Here is a 20,030-nt window from a genome sequence, read left to right as displayed (position 1 = left end):
CTGACCCCGACTGCATCCTGCATTCCTCTCCCTCCAAGAAAGGAAAAAACCCACGTATCCTCCAACCATTTTATTGCTGTTACGTAAATGTATAAAATCGATTACACCGCCCTCGTAAAAGAGAAATTATTGAAGTGAGAGGTAGCTGTTAGTCTGACAAAAGTAGAAATTTGTACAGTTAATTTGGCACATGTTAAGGCTAAGCTTTTGTACAGGCAGAAGAATCACGTCTCTCCTCTGAACGGCGTCTTCGTCGTCATCCGTCACCTCGCAGAAGTCCAGAAAATCTGAAAAGAGAGGAAAAACAGATCCGAACCCGTTGGCGCTAGGGAAGGCCGAAAGCCGCCCTCCTGAAATACAAAAGTCAATACCGGTATTTTTGAACAGAGTGATTAGGAATGAAGGCAGTGGGAACCAGAAGGGTCCTAGCGGAAGGAGTCCGGGCCTGGGAGCCAGAGGACCTGGGTTCTAATCCCGGTTCCGCCAGTTGTCTGTTCCGGGACCTTGGGCAAATCACTTACCTTCTCTGTGCCTGAGCTGCTTCATCTCTAAAATGACTAAATATCCCCCGCTTCAGTTTAGACAGGGAACTGTCTCTCACCTGCTCGTCTTGTATGTATCCCAGCACCGATACGGTGCTTGGCCCACAGCAAGAATTTAAATAATACCATCATCCTCCCCGCCTCGCGGGGCGGAGGGAAGCCCCGGAACGTAAGGAGCGGGGCTCCACGGACCGGTTTTTCGGTGGATGAGGATTGTATTAAGCCCTTACGTGCCTTTGTGTTAAGTGTAGATAATCAGGATGGATACAATCTAAGTAGAGGGAACTGACAGCGAGACCCCATTTTGCAGAGCCCCCATTTTGCTCGGAACCCAGATCCCGCCTCCCGGGCCTGTCCTCTTTCCATTAGGCCACGCTGCCCCTCAAGTGGTTCTTGCGGAGACAAGACCGATTTCTTTAGGGAGAGGGTTCTCACTGCCAAAATGGCGTTTAGGGAAGCAGCGTGGCTTAGTGGCTCGGGGGCCAGAGGTCATGGGTTCTAATCCCGGCTCCGCCACCTGTCTGTCGTGTGACCTTGGGCAAGTCACTTCTCTGGGCCTCAGTTCCCTCATCTGGAAAATGGGGATTAAGACGGTGAGCCCCATGTGGGACCAGCTGATGACCTTGGATTTAGAACAGCGCTTGCTTGGCACAGAGCGAGCGCTTAACAAATACCATTATTAGAGAAGCCGCGTGGCTCGGGGGAAAAGAGCACAGGCTTGGGAGTCAGAGGGGATGGGTTCAAATTCCATCCGTGTGACTTGGGGCGAGTCACTTCTCTGTGCCTCAGTTCCCTCATCTGTAAAATGGGGAGGAAGACTGTGAGCCCCACGTGGGACAGCCTGATCACTCTGTATCCACGCCAGCACTTAGAACAACGCTTTGCACGCAGTAAGTGATTAACAGATGCCGTGATGATTATTTCTCCCCTCAAACATACCCACGCACCACTAGAAGCAGCGTAGGACCTTTCTTCCTCGGGCCACTTTTCTCTGTCTTCAAGCTTCGGCTTTGACCTCGTGCTCTGTACCCTATCCCGTTCACCCCACGCCCTAGCTCTCCCAGATCCCCTCTCGAGAAGACGACAAAAAAGAACTCCGCGGCCCCTCGGGATGCGCCCTTGCTAGACGTTTAGCGGGGCTTAGTTGAGGATAAAGGCTGGGCCCACAGTAAGCGCTCAGTAAATACGACGGAAGGAATGAGAACGCCAAGCGTTTACGTTGCTTAGGATCCCCCCCGCCCCCCGTAGGCCACCCGCCCGTCCATTCCGCCCGGCTGTTTCCTAGCCCCTAGTAGACACCCGCTCAAAAGCCGCTCATCACCACCGTCGAGTACGGGGCATTGAGTGCGAGGTGCCTGGAGGCCCGAGGGGCATTCCTGAAGAAGAAAACGTGATTCCTGCCTTCGTGAAGCTTAGCCTCACCTGAAAGGTATATTTACGGATCTCTCAATCTGGTAGGGTAAATTCTGACCAAAGCCAATTGTGGGCAACTTCCGCATGGGGACCGGGAATAGCCGGTCATGGGAAAACATGCCGTAATCAGCCTTTTCCCGGTGCCTCGGCAATCCCGCTAGCCTCCGGAGTCACTGCTTCCTGAAAGCCCGGCTGCCATTCTCCACGCGCCGACTTCCCGTCTACTCCCCGACTCCACAAAGCCTAACGAGGGAGGGCGCCGGCTGTGTGTCATATTTTAGGGAACTGCTTCCCGAGCATCCGCTTTGGATTTCTTGAGGTTTGGGTTCTTTTCGATGCAAGGTGAACCAGTTTCTAGGATTTTTCGGTTTTCCCTAAACTTGTAGTTTTCTAGAGATGTAGGCAAAACCGAAAAATGACGATTAGAGTATTCGTTCGGCGCCCACTGTGTGTCAGGCACTGTACTAGGCCCCGGGGGGGGGACGCAAGCAAATCGGGTCAAACACAAGTCCCTGTTGGTATTCGTTAAGCACTTACTATGTGCCGAGCAGTGTTCTTAAGCGCTGGGGTAGATACAGGGTCATCAGGTCGTCCCACGTGAGGCTCGCAGTGAATCCCCATTTTACAGATGAGGGAACTGAGGCACAGAGAAGTGAAGGGACTTGCCCACGGTCACCCAGCTTATGAGTGGCAGAGCCGGCATTCGAACCCATGACCTCTGACTCCGAAGCCCGGGCTCTTTCCACTGAGCCACGCTGCTCCCTGTCCCACATGGGGCTCACAGTCAATTCCCATCTTACAGATGAGGTAAACTGAGGCCCACAGAAGTGAAATGACCCAAGGTCTCACAGCAGACAAGGAACTTGGAACGTCACCCCTAGACTGGGCAGGGAATGTCACTGTTTATTGGTGTGTTGTATTTTCCTAAGCACTTAGTACAGTGCTCTGCACACAGTAAGCGCTCAGTAAATAAGATTGAATGAATAAACCCAGCTCCTCCTGACTCCCAGGCCTGTACCCTATCCACTGGGCCACGCTGCACTCCCACCATAAAGCACCTAGGCCAGATTTAAATTAGCCAAGGAATGTGGGGCGCTCTCTTCATGGAATTTGACCCCGGGGGACCTGTGTCCCCTCTGGTTTCTAAAAATATTTTTAACAGAGGGCTGCTTCAATTTTTCCGCCGGTCCGCTAACCCACCTATTCTATCTCATCTACCTCCAGTCGGGCCACCGTAGCTACTCGAGTAGTTTCTAAGGTGCCTAAGTTGAAAGAGCACAGGCCCGAGGGGCCGAGAAAGGACCCGGGTTCTATTCTAATCCCGTCTCTGCCACTTTTCTGCTCGCCAACCCGGGCCAAGTTACTTAAATCCATAAGGTGAGGGTTAAATCCCACTCCCTCCCTATTTAAACTGTAAGCTCACCGGGACAGGGACCACGTCCGACCAGATTATCTCTATCCACCGCAGTGCTCTGCGCCGTGCTGGGCACAGAGTAAGCCCTTCAATACCTTTCTTTTTTTAAAATTTCTTTTTAAATTTCAGCAAAAGCTAATAGGTGGTTCAGAGTGGCCATCCAAGACTGGCCCACCTCTGACCATTTAGAGGACTGGACAAATTGGACTGTTGGGCTAGGGCAGCCAGAACGGACCAGCGAGGACGGGATGAGTAACAAACGCAGCAAGTTTTCCCTCTGATCTTCTCGCCCCTTTCTTCCCCCGCCCCGTGTTTCCGAGACCCTCGCTTGTCACGTCGGTCGGCGGCTCTAACGACGGCACTGTGGGCTGAGGGCCGGCGGGACAGGGGTGATGGTACGAAACCCGACAGGGTTTCCGTCCCACCCGGGGCAAGCCCCATCTTATCTTAATCTTAGCCCCGTTTTACAGCTGAGGGAACCGAGGTCCGGCGCCGTGAAGATCACCACCTCACAGAAGAGGCTACAGAGAGAGCTGGCGGTTTACACGTTTGCATAAATGTTTCCCACTGACCAGTTTACAGAAACCTGCTGCCGCTCAACTGGTTCGTGAACCAGGCCAGACCGGTAACGGCGGGTCTCTCTCATTTCCGTACGCTTACGATCACGGTGCTGTTTAGCTGAAGGACACAAGGTGAGTTGGCAGACACGCCGTACCAACTCCGCCTCCACGCCCGCCAGCTGGGTAATGTGCGGCGGGGCCGAAGCCAAGAGTTCAACTCGCGCGCTCTTCTCGCTCCCGTTCCCTAAGCCGCCCCTCACCTCATTTTCCCCTGGCCTAGCTGGCAACTACCGGGATGAGGCCGAAAAGGCCGTGGGAAAAGGCAAATCCCTAAAAACCCAAGTCGTACCCCGGTTCTGCTAACCTTACATCAGCAAACTGTGAAAAATAACAAAAACACGCTCGTTCCGTCGAGCGGATTTCCGGGGACCCCAAACGGGTCGCCGGCGTGGCCGTACAAGCGGGGGAAAAAAAGACGTGACCTACGACGGCCCTGAGAACGGCACGATCCATTCATTCGCTTCGATCGTACTTACTGAGCGCTTCACTGTGTGTTGGGCGCTCATGGTGCTTCGGAGAGTACAACAGACACGTTCCCTGCCCACAACCAGCTTACAGTCAACGAGCCAGAATCCCACCAAATGCTTAAGAAGGGCCCATCCTTTCTGTCTTCTAGAGAAGGGACTTGGGAGAGCTAGGGCATGGGGTGAACGGGACAGGGTACGGAGTACGAGGTCAAAGCTAAAGCCGAAGCCGGTGTATGTCCCAAACTACGTCTATTAGTGCTTCATGTGGAAGTCGGGGGGGGGGGGGGGAAGAAATGTCATTTTAGCACCAAGAATCTCCACAAGAACTACTTGAGAGGCGGCGAGGCCTAATGGCAAGAGCCCCCGGCCTTACGCGGGGGAAGATCCGGTGGGAAGAACGAGGGGCTTAGTCCCGGCTTCCCCTGTGAAGTAGACAAAGAATAACTGTTTTCTGTAACGTCTGAACCCCTGGGAATCCAGGCTCTGCCACTAATAATAATGTAATAATAATAATAATGTTGGTATTTGTCAAGCGCTCACTATGTGCCGAGCACTGTTCTAAGCGCTGGGGTAGACATAGGGGAATCAGGTTGTCCCACGTGGGGCTCACAGTCTTAATCCCCATTTTACAGATGAGGGAACTGAGGCACCGAGAAGTTAAGTGACTTGCCCACAGTCACACAGCCGACAAGTGGCAGAGCTGGGATTCGAACTCATGAGCTCTGACTCCAAAGCCCGTGCTCTTTCCACTGAGCCACGCTGCTTCTCTAATAACAATAACAACAATAATAACAATAATGTAATAACAACGTTGGTATTTGTCAAGCGCTCACTATGTGCCGAGCACTGCTCTAAGCGCTGGGGTGGACGCGGGGGAATCAGGTTGTCCCACGTGGGGCTCACAGTCTTCGTCCCCATTTTCCAGACGAGGTCAACTGAGGCACCGAGAAGTGAAGCGACCTGCCCAAAGTCACCCGGCTGACAGGTGGCCGAGCCGGGATTCGAACCCATGACCTCGGACTCCAAAGCCCGGGCTCTTCCCGCTGAGCCGCGCTGCTTCACTAGCCTGATGAAACCCCGGGGAAGGCTTCCGTTCACCGCGTGCTCCCGTTTCCTGGTCTGTAAAAATGGGGATGATAAAAAATCTCCTTTCTTTCCCAGGGATATTGTGAAGAGAAGATGAGAGTTAACCTAACAGTGACTTGCAAATTTATGATATTACTTGGGTCAAACTTGCTTTCGCTCTCTCCACTCGTTGTGAGGGGAAACAGAAGCCTCATCAACACCTACTTTTTGCCCCCCCCCCCCCGAGACATTTCCCCCCCCTCGACCGGAAAAAGAATAAGAAATATCCTGCTGCCGGGTTTACTGTCTTTAATCATTTTTTCAAATGTGCTATCTAGGGGAGGGAAAGCGAAACCCTGTCCCTATTTTAAGAAAAAATAATAAAACAGCAACTTACCGTTGAAAGAAACTCGAATTTCCCCGCATTACAAAAACGAACAGACTTTCTGGGGTCTAAAAGGATTTGTACTCGAAGACACACCGGTCAACAGGGGGTCGTGTGGTGCATTCTGCAGACAGAACTGCTTCAGATCTGCAGCGGCCTGAGAAACCTATTTGTAAACAGAAAAGAGAGGTAATGGGTGGGGAGACCCTTCATGAAGGTTCTCAAACAGTCCAGAATAATAATAATATGGTTGGTATCTGTTAAGCGCTCACTATGCGCCGAGCACCGTTCTAAGCGCCGGGGGAGGTACGGGGTCATCGGGTCGTCCCACGTGAGGCTCCCGGTCTTCATCCCCATTTGACAGACGAGGGAACTGAGGCCCAGAGAAGTGAAGTGACTCGCCCACAGGCACGCAGCTGACAAGTGCCCTCGACAAACACATTCTTACACCTCGGAGAGATCTTCAGCTCACTCAAGACCATCCCACTAAACCTCACATGTAAATATTACACAAAAACACATCTGCTAGACCGCAAACTCATTACGGACGGGGAACGGGTCCGCTGATTCTGTCGCGTCGAAGCCTCCCGAGTGCTTTCGTTCATTCGGTAGTATTTACTGAGCGCTGACTACGTGCGGAGCACTGTACTAAGCGCTTGGAATGGACAAGTGCTTACCCGGTTACCGGGCAGACCGTAAGCCCGCCGAAGGGCCGGGACGGTCTCCATCTGTTGCCCACTTGTTCATTCCGAGCGCTCGGTCCGGTGCTCTGCGCCTAGGAAGCGCTCAATAAATACGATGGAATACCTGGCGCGGCGCTCTGCACATAGGGAGCGCTCACTAAATATGGACCGCAACGGGCTAGGACGTAGTGTGTTTTCATCTTCGGCTTGGCCAGAGCGATTGGGCGCTGCCGTAAATCCCAGGGCGCGTTCAGTCGTTCTCGCGGAAGCCGAGGTGCCGACTCTGCATGCGGGAAGACCGCATCGGTTTGGAAGAGGCGATCCGCTCTAGATGCCCGGCAGAAGTCAAATGGAAAGCGGCTTCTACGCGGAAGCGGGCGTGCTCCTCGGGCAAACGCCGCTCTCGCGTGACCCCGTGAGCGGACGTGCAGCGTAAAGCTTTGACCGACCCCTGCGTTGGAGCCGAAAGAAACCGAGGAGGGTCATTTTCGACCTTCGGTTCTCAAACCTTCCCGGGCCCCGTAAGAGACCGATCGGAGGATCCCACCTGGCTTCGGTGGGATGAAAAGGCCAAGGATTTGCATTTTCAATTACTCTGAGGCTTCTGGGGTCGGGCCCCAAGTCAGATAAACGTGCGCCGTTTTCCTCTCACGACGTTGATAACGTTGCTATTCGTTAAGCGCTTACTCTGTGCCGAGCACTGTTCTAAGCGCTGGGGTAGACACGGGGGGAATCGCGTCGTCCCCCGTGGGGCTCCCAGTCTTGATCCCCATTTGACAGATGAGGTCACTGAGGCACCGAGAAGGGAAGCGACTTGCCCGAAGTCCCACAGCTGACAAGTGGCCGAGCCGGCATTCGAACCCGTGACCTCGGACTGCAGAGCCCGGGCTCTTCATCATCGTAATAATAATAATGATGATGATGTTGGTATTTGTTAAGCCCTTACTATTTGCAGAGCACCGTTCTAAGCGCCGGGGTAGGACACAGGGGAATCAGATTGTCCCACGTGGGGCTCACAGTCTTCATCCCCATTTTACAGGTGGGGGAACTGAGGCCCAGAGAAGTGAAGTGACTTGCCCACAGTCACACAGCTGACGAGTGGCCGGGCTGGGATTCGAACCCGTGACCTCGGACTCCAGAGCCCGTGCTCTTTCCACCGAGCCATGCTGCTTTAGGAGTTCTATGCCCGATATCAACGTAGAGTTTCTTCCCCGGGGCTTAGCGGAGTGTGTCCGGCACATCGCTCGCAAGCGCTCCCCGATCACTGTCGTCGTCGTTATCATCACACCGCATCGTCGTCTATCCCGGCGGGCCCGTGTTATCGGAGGAACGTTTCGATCGGTGGCATTCACTGTGCCGCGCACTTGGGAGATGACGGCGGCCTGACGGAGGAGGGAGACGGGTCCCCCGCCCGCAAGGGGTTTACAGTCTAGAGGGAATCCTCGGTTTTCCGTTGCCTCTTTTTGTATTTCTAAACCACGGTCACATGACGCCACTTCTCCTCTCACGGCAGCCCCGTGAGGTACGTAGGAGAGGCGGGTCTCATCCCCGTTCCGCCGATGGAAAAACTGAGGTACGGACGATAACTGGCTCGCCCGCGGGCGCGCGGCAGGGGACTGGCCCGGCTGCCCCTCGGACCCGGATCCCGGACTGACGCTGGGCCACTTCACGCTGAGGAGAGGGCGCGGGCTCGGGAGTCAGAGGGCACGGGTTCGAATCCCGGCTCGGCCACTTGTCAGCTGTGGGACTTCGGGCAAGTCGCTTCACTTCTCGGTGCCTCAGTGACCTCGTCTGTAAAAATGGGGACGAAGACCGGGAGCCCCACGTGGGACCCCCTGATTCCCCTGTGTCTACCCCAGCGCTCAGAACAGTGCTCGGCACACAGTAAGCGCTTAACAAATACCAACGTTTATTATTATTATTATTATTATTATTATTAATCCCGGCTCTGCCGCTAGTCAGCTGTGTGACCTCGGGCAAGTCCCTTCACTTCTCTGTGCCTCAGTTCCCTCATCTGTCAAATGGGGATGAAAACCGTGAGCCCCCCGTGGGACAACCTGTTCGCCTTGTATCCCCCGGCGCTTAGGACAGTGCTTTGCACGTAGTAAGCGCTGAACAAATCCCACGGTTCTTCACCGAGCTGCTTCCCCCAATGCCGCCTGTAACCGTTTCAAAAAATCCCTTTTCCGAATTGAGCGTCACTCCCACTTTTTCAGTCCATCAAGTGAATCGGAGTGAAGATGACGTCGGGCCCGATTCTTTTATCTTCCTCTTCGGTTTTCCTCGACACGTAGGCTGTCGGGGATGGTCCTCCCTGGGAGGTGAGCGACATACAGGCAGCCGCCCGTAATAGTCGCGGCGACGGCATTTACGGAGCGCACGCTGTGTGCGGGGCCCTGGGGGGGACGGCGTGACGGGGGAACCGTACGTACGCCGTTTGGTGAAAGGAAGCCATCTCCAGTACATTCCGGTCACATTTAAACGGCTCTAACGAGTCTAAGCACAAAATTGGCACTTCCGACGGGCCTTCATATCGACCTGATATGAAAGAGCCCGGGCTCGGGGGGTCAGAGGTCATGGGTTCGAATGCCGGCTCTGCCGCCCGGCAGCCGCGCGCCTGCGGGCGAGTCACTTCCGTGTGCCTCGGTTCCCTCGTCTGTAAAATGGGGACGAAGACTGGGAGCCCCACCTGGGACCACCTGATGACCCTGTCTCTGCCCCGGCGCTTAGAACAGCGCTCGGCACCTAGTAAGCGCTTAACAGATACCGACACCATCATCGACCCGCGCCTCTGGTACCGTTCCCCATCACCTCCCGGGGAAGACCATCCCCAACGGCCTACGCGTCGAGGAAAGCCCAAGAGGAAAATGAAAGAACTGGGCCCCGTCGTCGCTCCGACTGACGGACTGAAAAAGTGGGGGGCCACGCTGAATTAGGGGAAGGGATCTTTTAAACCAATCACGTGGTCGCCCTCCTTCGAATTCTGAATCGCCGAAGCCCTCGCTCGGGCTGATATCCGCGCGAATCTCCTGCTCCTCGGTAGGCGGAGAACGTTGCGCTCGGTCACGTGAGAGGCGGCAGATGTCTCCGCGTTTTGTAGTTCGGGTCAGGGTAGGTTCCAGGCCGAACAGGACCGGGGAGAGATAAACTCCACCGGGAAGACGGAAACTCACCCCCAACAGCACACGGCTGCCCGAGCTCCCCGAAGTCCCAAAGCTTTACCACATTCACCGACTTTCAACCAGCACGGCCTTTCTCAGGGGAACTAAGACGACGACCGCCTACAATCCATTCTCCTCCGCCGTGAGCGCCGCCTCCTCGCCACCCCTGACCGAGGGGCGGGGACCGTGTCTACCCGATAATAATCATGACGACGGCGGCGGTGACGACGATCCGCTAAGCGCTCACTGCGTGCCAGGCACCGTTTTAAGCGCTGGGGTAGATCCCCAGATGAGGCTCACAGTCTTAATCCCCATTTTATAGATGAGGGAACTGCGGCCCAGAGAAGGGAATGATAACCATGGTATCCGTTAAGCGCTTACTACGTGCCAGGCGCTGCACTAAGCACGGGGGTGGAGGCGGGGGTCATCGGGTTGTCCCTCGTGGGGCTCAGGGCCTTCATCCCCATTTTCCGGATGAGGTCACTGAGGCCCGGCGAACTGAATAATCGTGGTCTTTGTTAAACGCTCACTATGAGAAACAGCGTGGCTCAGTGGAAGGAGCCCGGGCTGGGGAGTCAGAGGTCACGGGTTCCGATCCCGGCTCTGCCACCTGGCAGCTGGGCGACCGTGGGCGAGTCGCTTCACTTCTCGGTGCCTCGGTTACCTCACCTGGAAAATGGGGATCGACCGCGCGCCTCACGCGGGACGACCCGACGACCCTGCATCTGCCCCAGTTCTGGCGGGAGGGGAAAGGAGGGAGGGCCGGGTGGGAAAGGAAAGGGAGGTGGCGGCTCCACCTCGAAACTCTTCGGGGCTGGGGGGACGAATGGAATAATAATAATAATAATAATAATAATTCCGGTACAGGTGCCCGGCACCGCAGAAGCACCAGGGTGGACGGAAGCGAATCGGGTTGGACGCGGTCCCCGTCCCACGTGGGGCTCACGGCCTCAATCCCCGTTTCACGGATGAGGGAACTGAGGCCCGGAGAAGTGACTCGGCCCAAGTCACGCAGCAGATGAGCGGTGGAACCGGGATCAGAACCCACGACCTCCCGACTCCCAGGCCCGCGCTCCACCCGTCAGACCGCGCCGCTTCTCGTGTCACAGGAGGCCTCGGCGCTGCTCCCGAAACACGCGGTTTCACGTCAGGGTGCGCTGCGACACCGGAGCCCGGGAGCTCGTCGCCGCCCGATTCTGTTACGCTGTGCCCTCCCGAGTGCTTCGTCCGGCGCTCTGCACGTAGTGAGCGCTCGATAAATACAACCGACAGGGGCCGGACGCCGCGCATAACCGCCCTGTGTCGCCGTTCAGAACAGGACCAAGGGAAACGTCGTCGCTGGCGTCCGGGGGCGGGGAGCGGGAGGCGACGTCCGATGCCGGCCGGGCCGGGAGGAAGTGGCTAATAACGGTGGTATTTGTTAAGCGCTCGCTACGTGCAAAGCACTGTTCTAAGCGCTGGGGGGATACGAGGTGATCAGGTTGGCCCACGTGGGGCTCGCGGTCTTCATCCCCGTTTTACAGAGGAGGACACTGAGGCCCAGAGAAGTGAAGTGACTTGCCCACAGTCACACGGCTGGCAAGCGGCGGAGCCGGGATCAGAACCCACGACCTGACTCCCAAGCCTGGGCTCTTTCCTGGAGGGAGGGAGGGAGGAAGGGAGGGAGGGAAGAGGAACAGCCAGCTCTCCCAAAACCTTCGTTGCCCCTACGGCAAAGAAGGCTATCGTCAGGGAATTAGGGAACGTTCCCCCGTCTAGGTCGGATTTGGGAAGCGACGGTCGCGCAGATTCACGCAGTGTCGATCAAGGCATGGATTCTGAAAGACCTCGGTTAGTTCCCACCCGGGGCTCGCCCGCTCGGAGGGAGAACGGATATCGTACCCCCCCCGCCCGACGGCCCGAGCGGCAACGGGGCCTGGCGGAAGGAGCGAGGGCCTGGGAGTCGGGGTTCCCGGCTCTGTGACCCGGGGGGGGCGGGCCGCTTCGCTTTTCTGTGCCTCACTTACCCGATCTGTAAATCCTCCTCCCTCCTACTCGGACCGCGGGCCCCAGGCGGGACGGGGACCACCCCGGGTGACTTACATCCGCCCCGGCCCTCAGAACGGCGCAGGGTGGGCGCTTAGCGAGCGCCGTGATTAGATGAGGAGAGGCAGGAGGTGAGCGGCAGGGCCGGGGGGGAGAATCGGGGCTCCCGGGCCGGGCCTCTCCCCGCTGGGTCACGCGAAGAAAATCCCGTTGCCGGAGTCGAAGGAGGGATCCCCTTCCCCCGGGTAAGGTTTTCCACATCTCTCTCCCCGCCGGCCGATCGCTCCTCGCTTCCAGACTCGGGGCGGAGGACGGGCGGGGAGAGCGATGGGGGTGGAGGGAGACCGGGGTGGACCGTCGTCCCCCCCCCCGCCGGCTCCTCGGGTTCCCTCGGGAGAGGGGAGGGGATCCCCGCCCGCTTCTTTCGACGGAACCTCTACCCCCTCCTCCGGCCCTCGGCCCGACTCCGCGGCCTTCCCGGATGCGGCTCGGTCCTCCCGCGTGGAAGGCGGGGCGCCTAACGGTTCGGTCGACCCACGGCGCTTCCGCTTGCGGTAGAACACACTCGTGTTAGAAGATCAGATCTCTGCACGGAAGGAGCCCACGGCCTAGGGTGAAGCCACACTAAAGTAAACCAGTTCCACCCTAAAAATCCTCCCCCGACCCCACCGGCCACCTCGGTTTCCTCCCCCGCTCCCCGCCTGCCTCCGGCCCTCGCTATCCCAACTCCACGAACGAGTTCGGAACTCTCTTTCCCCTTCGCCAAATCTACGGGGCCCTGCTCCGTCCTAAAGAACCCGGCCACGGGTTCGACTCCCGGCTCCGCCACTCGTCGGCCGTGTGACCGCGGGCCAGTCGCTTCACTTCTCGGTGCCTCATCTGTCAAATGGGGATGAAGACCGTGAGCCCCACGGGGGACCACCCGATTCCCCGGCGGCTCCCCCGGCGCTCAGAACGGCGCCCGGCCCATAGTGAGCGCTTAACAAATACCAACGTTATTATTATTATTATTATTATTATTATTCTCAGTGACCTCATCTATAAAATGAGGATTAAGACCGTGAGCCTCACGTGGGACAATCGGTTACCCTGCATCTCCCCCGGCGCTTAGAACGGTGCTCCGCACATAGTGCGCGCTTAACAGACACCAACATCGTCATCATTCCTCCCTAACTCTTCGGCCACGTTTGCCGCCGTGGCCCATCCGCTTTTCTCTGTATCTAAGGGCGTCCGTTAAGCGCTCACCGGGCGCCGGACACTGTACTAAACGCCGGGGCAGTCACATCGGACGAAGCCCGCGTTCCCCACGGGGCTCGGGGCCCCACTTTCACAGGCGAGGTCGCTGAAGCACCGAGAAGACGCGCCTCGCCCAAGGTCACGCGGCAGACGGGCGGCGGAGCTGGGCTTAGTAATGATAATGACAATCGATAACCGTAACGACGGCATTCGTTAAGCGCTTACTACGTGCCGAGCACCGTCCCAAGCGCTGGGGGAGCTACGGGGGTGAGCGGATCGTCCCACGCGGGGCTCCCATTTTTGAGTCCCCGTCTTTACAGGTGAGGGGACGGAGGCGCAGAGAGGTCAGGGGCCTTGCCCGAGGTCGGATCGGAACTCGAGGCCCGTGCCCGTCCGACGAGGCCGCGCCGCTCCCTCTCTGAGCGTCGACGGTACGTCTGAAGGTCGCGAGGAGGTGGAAAGCGAGGGGTGGCGCAGTCGGGGAGGGATGACGGGGGCGTTTCGATAAACAGGCAGAGATGCCGGGGGAGAGGGTGCCTTGCGGGAGAGCCCCCCGAGGTGGGGAAGGGAGCGTTAAAGAGAGGGCGGGAGGAGGGCGGGACCGGACAGTAACGATGATAATAATGTTGGCATCTGTTAGGCGCTCACTACGTGCAGAGCGCCGTCCTAAGCGCCGGGGGAGATCCAGGGGCATCCGGCGGCCCCACGTGAGGCTCACGGGCTTCATCGCCGTTTTCCAGACGGGGGGACTGAGGCCCAGAGGAGTGAAGCGACTCGCCCACAGTCCCCCGGCCGACAGGCGGCGGAGCCGGCATTCGAACCCATGCCCTCCGACTCCCAGGCCCGGGCTCTTTCCACTGAGCCACGCCGTGCTCACGGAGCACAGCGCCGCGCTAAGCGCTTACAAAACGACAGTGGACGGCCCCCCGCGCCCCGCCCACGACGAGCCCCCCCGTCTAGACGGGGGGAGACGGATGTTGAAGTTCAATAAGGGCCGGGGCCGCGTCACTAGGGGCAAGGGCTGGGGGGGACGGGGGGCGGCGGGGGGCGGGGGGGATCGATAAGGGGAATACGGAAACCGTCACAGCGACCGGAACCGGACTGAGAGGCGGGGTGGATGCCGGCCAATCGGGTCGGACACGGTCCCCGTCCCCCCCCCCCCCCAGCGCTCAGAACAGCGCTCTGCACAGAGTAAGCGCTCGACAACTACCAACATTATCATCATTATCATCGGTATTTCCCGGATGAGGTGGTCGCGACGCGGACGAGAACCCGCCACCTCGGCCTCCGGGGCTCCTCCCGCGCGGCCACGGCGGGTAGAGGCCGAGAATCTGAATTTGAGACGGGCGAGGCGGGCCTCGTGTCCGCTGGGGGAGACACGGGGGAAGCAGGTGGCCCCACGGGGGGCTCCCGGTCTTCACCCCCATTTTACAGACGAGGGAACTGAGGCGCCGAGAAGTGTAGAGTCACCCGGCTGACAAGCGGCCGAGCCGGGATTCGAACCCACGAACCTCCGACTCCAAAGCCCGGGCCCTTTCCGCTGGGCCACGCTGCTTCTCCGATCGAACGGGTGAAAGAGCCGGCAAGGGCTCGGCCCAAGGGGCCAGGGTAAAACCGGGGACGAACCGCGGCCGACAAACCGGGGTCGGAGATCGTTTCCCGCCGCACCGTCTTTTTCACGGTGCCGAAACGGCCCCCGGGTGGACGGGGGCTCACGACCCACCCCCCACGGGAGGCGCGGGAGGGACCCGCCCGGGGTCACGCGTCCGACGGCCGGCGGAACCGGGATCGGAACCCCGGTCTGGGAGGGAGCGGGCTCGACGGACGGGGAGGGGAGGGGGGGCAAAAACCGGACCGTGGAGTCCGAGGGTGATAATGTTGGCGTTGGTGAAGCGCTTACTATGTGCCGAGCACCGCTCTAAGCGCCGGGGTAGACGCAGGGTCATCAGGTCGGGGAGCAGCGTGGCTCAGCGGAAAGAGCCCGGGCTTGGGAGTCGGAGGTCATGGGTTCGAATCCCGGCTCCGCCCCTTGGCAGCTGGGTGACCGTGGGCCAGTCGCTTCACTTCTCTGGGCCTCAGTTCCCTCATCTGGAAAATGGGGATGAAGACCGGGAGCCCCACGTGGGACAACCTGATTCCCCTGTATCTCCCCCCAGCGCTTAGAACAGTGCTCGGCACATAGTGAGCGCTTAACAGATACCAACGTAAAGGTCGTCCCACGTGGGGCTCCCGGTCTTCACCCCCATTTGACAGACGAGGGAACTGAGGCGCCGAGAAGTGAAGTGACTTGCCCGAGGTCCGGGAAGAGACGAGAAGGCGGGGAGGCGGGCGGGGATCCGCCGCCATCGTCAGAGCCGGGGTTTTTATTTTTAGCCTCGGACTAGCTCAGATGAGCTGAGGGCAAATTTCCCGTTTTGTTAGGGGAAGGCATTTCGACGACCTCACCTCGCCAGCCCTGACGCGGCCAACTCCGAACGCTAAGAGAACGCACCACGAATTTCGGGCAGCGCCGGGAACGAAAATTTGGACGGCATTTTCTTCCCTTTCCCGAAAGCTAATTTCGATTACACTGAAGAGCGGTTCCCCTTCGGCGGAGGCGAGGCCGGCTCGTTCCGCCGGGCCGTTTCCCTCCTGAGACGCGAGAAGACGGGTTCTGGAAGAGAGCGCTCGAAACCGTTCTTCAGAGCCGAGCCATCCATCGTATCTACCGAGTGCTTATTTACTGAGGAGAAGCAGCGCGGCTCAGCGGCCACAGCCCGGGCTTGGGAGGCGGAGGTCACGGGTTCGAATCCCGGCTCCGCCCCTCGGCAGGCCGGGCGACCGGGGGCGAGTCACTTCACCTCTCTGGGCCTCAGTGACCTCGTCTGGAAAATGGGGATGAAGACCGGGAGCCCCACGGGAGACCGCCTGATCGCCCTGTGTCGCCCCAGTGCTCGGCACAGGGTGAGCGCTTCGGGAACGCAGGGATCAGTATTGCCGAGGAGCGGCGCGGCTCAGCGCAAAGAGCCCGGGCTCGGGAGTCAGAGGCCATGGGTTCGAATCCCGGCTCGGCCCCTTGTCAGCTGGGTGACTGTGGGCGAGTCGCTTCACTTCTCTGGGTCTCAGTTCCCTCGTCTGGAAAATGGGGATGAAGCCTACGGTGTTGCCCCACGTGGGACAACCTGATGACCCTGTATCTCCCCTCCAGTGCTTAGAACAGTGCTCGACACATGGTAAGCGCTTAACAAATACCAACCTTATTATTATTATTAATAATAATAATAATAATAATAATAATTAAAATTGCCCCTGCAGCGGGACCCCCCTTGGAGCTCCGCCCCTTTGCACCCGGCCCGAACCCGCCCCCCAGGAGCCCCGCCCAATGCCCGACGTCACACCGAGGCCACGCCCCCTTGGAGCCCCGCCCAATGAACGGCCCCCGACCCGGAGGCCACGCCCCGTTGGAGCCCCGACCGATTAGCGACCCCCGACCCGGAGGCCACGCCCCCTTGGAGCCCCGACCGATGAGCGACCCCGAGGCAGAGGCCACGCCCCCTTGTGGTCCCGACCGATGGGCGACCCCGACCCGGAGGCCCCGCCCCCTGGAAGCCCCGCCCCCTCTCCCCCCAACCCTCTTTAGAGAAGCAGCCTGGCTCAGTGCAAAGAGCCCAGGCGTCACAGGTAGTGGGTTCTAATCCCCCCTCTGCCACTTGTCAGCTGCGTGACCTTAGGCCGGTCACTTCTCTGGGCCTCGGTGACCTCATCTGTCAAATGGGGATGAAGACAGTGAGCCCCACCTGGGGCATCCTATTTACCCTGTACCCGCCCCAGCGCTTAGAACAGCGCTTGGCGCATAGTAAGCACTTAAAAAATACCACGATTATTATTGCTAACATTACTAATATTATTATTATTACTATTACCACGGTCCCTGAAGCCCCGCCCCGGGGCCACGCCCACTCGGAGCCCCGCCTGCCACTTGTCAGCTGGGTGACTGTGGGCAAGTCACTTCACTTCTCTGGGCCTCAGTTCCCTCATCTGTCAAATGGGGATGAAGCCCGTGAGCCCCACGGGGGCCAACCTGATGACCCTGTGTCTCCCCCAGCGCTTAGACCAGTGCTCTGCACGTAGTAAGCGCTTAACAAATACAAACCTCGTTACTAGTATTCTCTGTGCCTCAGGGACCTCATCTGTAAAATGGGGGTGAAGACTGTGAGCTTCGCGTGGGACAACCTGATGACCCTGTATCACCCCCAGCGCTTAAAACAGTGCTCTGCACATAGTCAACGCTTAACAAATACCAATATTGTTATTATTGTATCACTCGGAGGCCACGCCCCTTTGATGCCCCGCCCCGATTCGAGACCACGCCCACTTTTGGCCCCGCCCCCTTGGAGCCCCAGCCAATGCCCGCCGTCGCCGTGAGACCCCGCCCACTGGGAGCCCCGCCCCCGCAGTCCAACCGTCACCACATGAGACCACGCCCACTTGGGGGTCTCGCCCAATCCCCGACACCGCCCTAGGCCCCGCCCACTCTCGGCCCCGCCCCTTGGAGCCTCGGCCAATGACCGCCCTCGCCCGGAGGGCCCGCCCACTCGTGGCCCCGCCCAACCCCCCGACACCGCCCCGAAGTCACGCCCACTTGGGTCCCGTCCAATCCCCGTCACAGCCCTGAGGCCACGCCCACTTGGGGGCCGCCCAATCCACCACAGCGCCCCGAGGCCACGCCCACTTGGGGGTCTCGCCCAATCCCCGACACCGCCCTAGGCCCCGCCCACTCTCGGCCCCGCCCCTTGGAGCCTCGGCCAATGACCGCCCTCGCCCGGAGGCCCCGCCCACTCGTGGCCCCGCCCAACCCCCCCACACCGTCCAGAAGCCACGCCCACTTGGGGGTCCCGTCCAATCCCAGACACCGCTCTGAGGCCACGCCCACGTGGGTCCCGCCCAATCCCCGTCACCGCCCTGAAGTCACGCCCACTTGGGTCCCGTCCAATCCCCGTCACCGCCCCGAGGCCACGCCCACTTGGGGGCTCCATCCAATCCCAGACACCGCCGAGGCCACGCCCACGGGGGGGCCCGCCCCATCCCTGCCACCGCCCGACACCACGCCCATCCGGGTCTCGGCCAATCCCGTCATCGCCTCGCGACCACGCCCACTTAGAGCCCCGCCCCTCCGGCGCGCGTCCGACCCCTCCCCGGAGCCGCGGCCAAATACCCGACACCAAGACGAGACCCCGCCCACTCGGGGGTCCCGTCCAATCCCGTCACCGCCCCGAGACCCCGCCCACCTTTCGGCCCCGCCCCCTCCCCGCCCATCCTGGAGCCTCCGCGCGGGCCCCGCCCCCCCCGCGCCGCCGCCGCCGCCGCCGCCGTCCCCCGCTCACCTTCACCCGGTTGAGACCGGCCTCCAGCCGCAGCTGCTGCACCACCTTCTTCATGGCGGCGACGTTGGACGAGCCCGACATGGCGCGACGGCCGAGGCGGGCGGGCGGGAGGGAGAGGGAGGGAGGCAGGCGGCGCCGATCCGAACTTTCGTCTCCCGAGTTTCCGGCTCTTCCCCGACTGGGCGGCCAGCGCGCATGCGCCGCGGCGCCTCCTTTCCCCTCCCTCCTCCTCTCGCTCGGCCCCGCCCGCTCCCCACTTCTCGCGAGATGACGGCGCGAGGGATGTCGGGAAGCAGGCCACCCTCAGGCCAACTGTCAAAATCAAACTCTGCAGCCTCATCCTCAGAACCCTCACAGTTCTTCAGCGCTCACTATGATAATGTTGGGATTTGTTAAGCGCTTACTACGTGCCGAGCCCTGTTCTAAGCGCTGGGGTAGACATAGGGGAATCAGGTTGTCCCACGTGGGGCTCCCAGTCTTCATCCCCATTTTACAGATGAGGTCACTGAGGCACCGAGAAGTGAAGCGACTTGCCCAAAGTCACCCAGCTGACAAGTGGCCGAGCGGGGATTCGAACCCATGACCTCTGACTCCAAAGCCCGGGCTCTTGCCACTGCGCCACGCTGCTTAGTGAAGCGACTCGCCCAAAGTCACCCAGCAGACAAGCAGCGGAGGGGGAATTCGAACCCATGACCTCTGACTTCCAAGCCCACGCGCTTTCCACTGAGCCACCCCGCTTCTCTAATCATGGTGGTATCTGTTAAGCGCTTACTCTGTGCAGAGCACTGTTCTAAGCGCTGGAGAAGATACGGGGTCGTCAGGTTGTCCCACTTGAGGCTCACGGTTAATCCCCATTTTACAGATGAGGCGACTGAGGCCCAGAGAAGTGAAGCGACTTGCCCACAGTCAGCTGACAGGCGGCAGAGCTGGGATTTGAACCCAGGACCTCTGACTCTCAAGCCCGGGCCTCTTTCCATTCATTCGATAGTATTTATTGAGCGCTTACTCTGTGCAGAGCACTGGACTAAGCGCTTGCGATGAACGAGGCGGCAACAGATGGAGACGATCCCTGCCCTCTGACGGGCTCACGGTCCGATCGGGGGGAGACGGACGGACGAGAACGATGGCGAGAAATAGAGTCGAGGGGAAGAACGTCTCGTAAAAACCGATGGCGACTAAATAGAATCGAGGCGATGTACAATTCATCAACAAAATAAATAGGGTGACGAAAATCTAGACAGTTCCACTGAGCCACGCCGTTTTAAAACACCCGCTATTCTGAGTTCCTCTTCGAAATCCACACTTGATGTCAAAAAAATCAACCCTAGGTCCCCTAATTGTGTTCAATATTAACAAGCCAACAGTGCACAACAATTAAAATATTAATTGCGGACAACCCTCCCCCGTTTAGTCTGTGAGCCCATCAACCGGGCAGGGATGGTCTCTCTCTGTTGCCGAATTGTCCATTCCAAGCGCTTAGTACACTGCTCTGCACATAGCAAGCGCTCAATAAATACTATTGAATGAATAAATACAGGGGTTTTCTTGCTAAATCAGTTCTGTGCCATTGGTAAGACTGTATTTTCTTCTGTCCCAGAAAGACGTGAAAACTACAATTCAGTGGAAAGAGCACGGGCTTTGGAGTCAGAGGTCATG

At 58.9% G+C, this 20,030-nt stretch overlaps 1 protein-coding gene across 1 annotated transcript; it reads right to left on the bottom strand.

The window, feature by feature from the left end:
* Positions 1-55: 55 nt before the first annotated feature.
* GNG5 (G protein subunit gamma 5) lies at positions 56-18,577 on the bottom strand. Its single transcript, XM_029063100.2, has 3 exons — positions 18,375-18,577; positions 5,919-6,072; positions 56-287 (listed from the first exon to the last, which is right to left on the bottom strand). Exons 1-2 carry the CDS (start codon positions 18,453-18,455, stop codon positions 5,947-5,949), a joined length of 207 nt encoding a protein of 68 aa, XP_028918933.1. The 5' UTR covers positions 18,456-18,577; the 3' UTR covers positions 56-287; positions 5,919-5,946.
* Positions 18,578-20,030: the final 1,453 nt, after the last annotated feature.

Source organism: Ornithorhynchus anatinus, chromosome 4 (assembly GCF_004115215.2).
Source record: "Ornithorhynchus anatinus isolate Pmale09 chromosome 4, mOrnAna1.pri.v4, whole genome shotgun sequence".
NCBI lineage: Eukaryota > Metazoa > Chordata > Mammalia > Monotremata > Ornithorhynchidae > Ornithorhynchus > Ornithorhynchus anatinus.
This window is presented reverse-complemented; position numbering and strand designations above follow the sequence as displayed.